Here is a 4,308-nt window from a genome sequence, read left to right on the forward strand (position 1 = left end):
TTTAGAAATTAAGCATCACAACTACGTCACGGGAGCTGTACCCGTAGCTATGATAATTTATTATAACGCGCCTAAAGCAAACTACGAATGTTCATTTTAGAAACTGTAATCATTTCACGCGAACGTGTACATAATCTCGATAATAAATTCAAAATGCACCTAAAGATTCACCTGCCCGGGTATTGTAGGCGTGAAGAAATATCGCTTGCACTTTCAAGAAAAACTAACTTATACAAGACTTGGAAATTATCGCTTGCACTTAACAGACAGAACAATCAAAACAAAGTAACAGGCCAAGAACAAGTTTTTTCCTACCTACTCCACATAATACAAACTAGCATAAATCATAAGGAAACAAAAGTTCAAGAGTTCAAATTCTTCCTCATAGGAAACGGGATATATTAACACCATAAGCATATTAACAACAAAAATCAAAATACATGGCATGACTACTAAAATAAACTTATAAGGGAAATCAAACAAATAACTCAAATATTCAAGACAACAATTCTGGAAATAGGAAGAGGAATGAAGTTTAAAGTGTGACCTCTAATGAACATGACCTTGACTATCTTGGACATCGACAGTGCACATAACCACGACCAGAGAACACTCGTCGGCGACTTCAACGAAAAATTCAAACTTCAGTCAAGCTCTACCCTAAGTTTTCTCCTCAGTTTCTGTTCGAACCCCCCCCCCCCCCAATTTTGTTTATTCTTTTAGCTGCTGGTGGTTGACATTTGGTGGTGTGAAGTGAAGAAACAGTAGTGGCTGCTCTGTGTGTGTGTGGTGGCGTGAGGAGGATGAGCTGAAGCTCTTGTGTATTGTGTTCAACGCTAAAACTTCTCACGTTAGGGTTCTATTGTTTGAAGGTGGCTAACTGGAGATAAGGTCTTCTCCGGTGTGAAGGAGATGGAGAAGGGTCGTTTTCCGGCGAGGGGTCGTTGGCAGCGTAGGGCAGCGTAGGGTGTGGAGGAGACGACGGCTTGGTGGTTGTAAGTTGAAGGGAGGTTGGGTGCGGCTGATGGTTGATGCTCTTGTTTCTTGTAGGGTTTTTAGGTTAGTCCTTCATGAAGAAGAAGTCTAGCATTCTTTTTTTGTAAAATCTAATCGAACGACCCCCCTTGTGAAAAACGACTCCCCGATTTTAGGCATTAGGTCTTGTCTACTAAAGGCGAGGAAGAGGTTTTTTAGGGTATTGGGTTTAATGGGTTATGGGCTAAGATGGCTTTTGGGCTTTGGGTTGGGTCTACGTATTATTGGATTAAAATTGAGCTAAAAATTAAAATTCATAAACTATAGACCCAAATTCAATTCTTTATACAATAGTACAAAGTACCTATAAAAATGTAAAATCACTCCTAATTAATTAAAATAAACTATTAAAGATAAACCTAAAATGAAACTGTTTTTTTTTTGGTATTTTTTCAAGGTTAAATAAAAATCCTAGTAAAATAGTATGACTACAAAACATTAATGAAACTATTTTTGTAATTTTTATTTTTGTGATAAAATAAAGTAGGAGAGTCAAATCTAGTTGAAATAACTATATTAGACCTAAACTAAATATTTATATGCTAAAATACACAAAATCTTGGGGAGGGTCAAAAGTCACATGTCCACAAGTGTTTCCAGAAAAGGCAGTCTATGAACTGTATTTTTTAGTATATCTTATCGGTTTATCGATAAACCGATAACCGAAGAGGACAAAATCAAAATCGATAACTCGATAAGGAAAATTTCGAAATCAAAATCGATAAATCGATAAACCGATAACAAATAATCGATTCAATTTATCGATAAAACGATTCAAATGCACACCCCTAACTGCGACTGAGTCAATTGAGCTAGCTTCCTATAGACTCCGAGATGTTACAGTTAATTGGTACGAGTCTTGAGAATTGTCTAGAGGTGAGGATGCCCCTCCAGTAGTGTGGCAGGAGTTTACAGAAGCTTTTCTTCGTCATTATTTGCCACCAGAGCTTAGGCAGGCCAGAATTGATAGGTTTTTGACCCTTCGACAAGGTAACATAAGTGTTCGAGAGTACAGTCTTCAGTTTGATTCGTTGGCTAGGTATGTTCCCACTATTGTATCTAAGATGGAGGATTGGGTTCACCGGTTCGTGATGGGATTAGAGCCTCACTTCCTTAACGATTATATGTCGGTCTCACTTCAGCTAGACATGGATATTTCTCGTATTCAGGCATACGCTCAAGGCGTAGAGGAGCGTAAACAGAAACAGAGGGCCGATCGTGAGCATGATAGGGACCAGAATAAGAGAGCGAGGTCTTCGGGTCCTTCTGGTGAGTTTCGAGGTGGTCAGAGGCAGCAATACCCGAGGTATCCAGCCATCAGCTAGCGCACCCCCTTAGCTTGGCGGTAAGAGATTTGATCGTTTCTCATATTCAGGGTCTGGTCAAAATTTCAGGGCCTCAGGTTCTCAGTATAGGGGTGAGTCAAATCAGATGAGGCCACCCTTGCCATGATGTTCTCAATATGGTAAGCACCATACCGGGCAGTTTCATATGGGATTAGGTATTTGTTATACTTGTGGTTATCCGGGCCACGTTATTAGGGATTGTCCAATGAGAAAGTGATGCAAGCATAGCTCAGCCAGCGAGATCTGTAGCTGGTTCGTCATCATCAGTACGCCCCCCTGGGTAAGGTCCACACACATTAATGAGTCATGGTAGAGGTAGAGGCGGAGCATCTAGCCCGAGCAGTCCTCAGAACCGTATTTATGCGTTGGCAGGATGGCAAGACCAGGAGTCATCGCCTAATGTTGTTAAAGGTATATTATCAGTCTCCTCATATGATGTATATGCACTTATTGATCCAGGTTCCACCTTATCATACGTTACTTTGTTGGTTGCTAGTAAGTTTGAAGTAAAACCTAAATTGGTTAAACCTTTTGAGGTGTCTACACCTGTTGGGGACTCGGTGATAGCTAAGCAAGTATATAGGGGTTGTATAATAGTAGTTCATGGTCGATCTACCGTAGCAGACCTAATTGAGTTAGATATGGTAGAATTTGATTTTATAAGGGGTATGGATTGGTTGGCTTCTTGTCATGCCAATGTTGATTGTAGTTCAAAGATAGTCCGATTTCAATTTCTAGGGGAGCCTGTTTTAAAGTGGAAAGGTAATAGGACATCGCCGAGAGGAAGATTCATTTCCTATCTCAAAGCAAGGAAGATGATCAGAAAGGGCTGTATTTATCACGTAGTTCGGGTTCAGGATGTGGAAGTAGAGGCACCAACCATTCAGTCCATCCCAGTGGTTATTGAGTTTCCCGATATTTTTTCCGATGAACTTCTGAGTCTTCTGCTAGAATGAGAAATTGAGTTTGCCATTGACCTACTACCAGATACTCATCCAATATTTATTCCTCCCTATAGAATAGCCCCCGCAGAGCTGAAAGAGTTAAAGGAACAACTAAGGGGCTTGCTTGAAAAAGGTTTTATCAAACTTAGTACGTCACCGTGGGGAGCACCTGTGTTGTTTGTGAGAAAGAAATATGGTTCCTTACGAATGTGTATTGATTATAGGCAACTAAATAAGGTGACGATCAAGAATAAGTACCCGCTCCCAAGAATTGATGATTTATTTGATCAGTTACAAGGTGCCAAGTGTTTTTCAAAGATAGACTTGAGGTCCGGGTACCATCAGGTAAGGGTTAAGGATGAAAATATTTCGAAGATAGTATTCAGGACTAGATATGGGCACTTTAAGTTTCGGGTTATGTCATTCGATTTGATCAATGCCCCAACAGTATTCATGGATTTGATAAACCGTATGTTCAGGCCCTTTTTAGATCTGTTCGTAATTGTATTTATCGAAAGTTATATTGGTGTATTCTCGTTCAGAGGCTGAACATGTAGATCATTTATGTATTGTGCTTAGAGCTCTACAAAAAGGGAAGTTGTATGGAAAATTCTCTAAATGTGAATTCTGGTTAAACTCTGTAGCTTTCCTTAGGCATATCATTTCGAGTGAAGGCATCCCGGTGGATACACAAAAGATTGAGGCAGTAAAGACTTGGCCTAGACCCATAACACCGACGGAGGTCCGTAGCTTTCTCGGTTTGGCAGATTATTACAGGAGATTTGTAGAGGGATTTTCTTCCCTTTCAGCGCCTTTGACAAAGTTGACTCAGAAGGGAGCAAAGTTTCAATGGACTGACGCTTGCGAACGGAGTTTCTAGGCATTAAAGGACCGATTAACGTCAGCACCGATTCTAACACTTCCAGAAGGGGCCGTTGGTTACGTTATCTATTGTGACGCTTCAGGTGTTGGGTTAGGTTGTG

The 4,308-nt window shown here is 40.4% G+C and overlaps 1 protein-coding gene across 1 annotated transcript; it reads left to right on the forward strand.

The window, feature by feature from the left end:
• Positions 1 to 2,680: 2,680 nt before the first annotated feature.
• Positions 2,681 to 3,337, forward strand: LOC138881620 (uncharacterized). Its single transcript, XM_070161859.1, has one exon. It carries the CDS (start codon positions 2,681 to 2,683, stop codon positions 3,335 to 3,337), a length of 657 nt encoding a protein of 218 aa, XP_070017960.1.
• The last annotated feature ends 971 nt before the right edge of the window (positions 3,338 to 4,308 follow it).

Source organism: Nicotiana sylvestris, chromosome 11, assembly GCF_000393655.2.
Source record: "Nicotiana sylvestris chromosome 11, ASM39365v2, whole genome shotgun sequence".
NCBI classification, from domain to species: domain Eukaryota; kingdom Viridiplantae; phylum Streptophyta; class Magnoliopsida; order Solanales; family Solanaceae; genus Nicotiana; species Nicotiana sylvestris.

Coding starts and splice junctions, on each gene's coding strand:
- LOC138881620 (XM_070161859.1), top strand. CDS start 2,681: ATGAGTCATGGTAGAGGTAGAGGCGGAGCATCTAGCCCGAGCAGTCCT.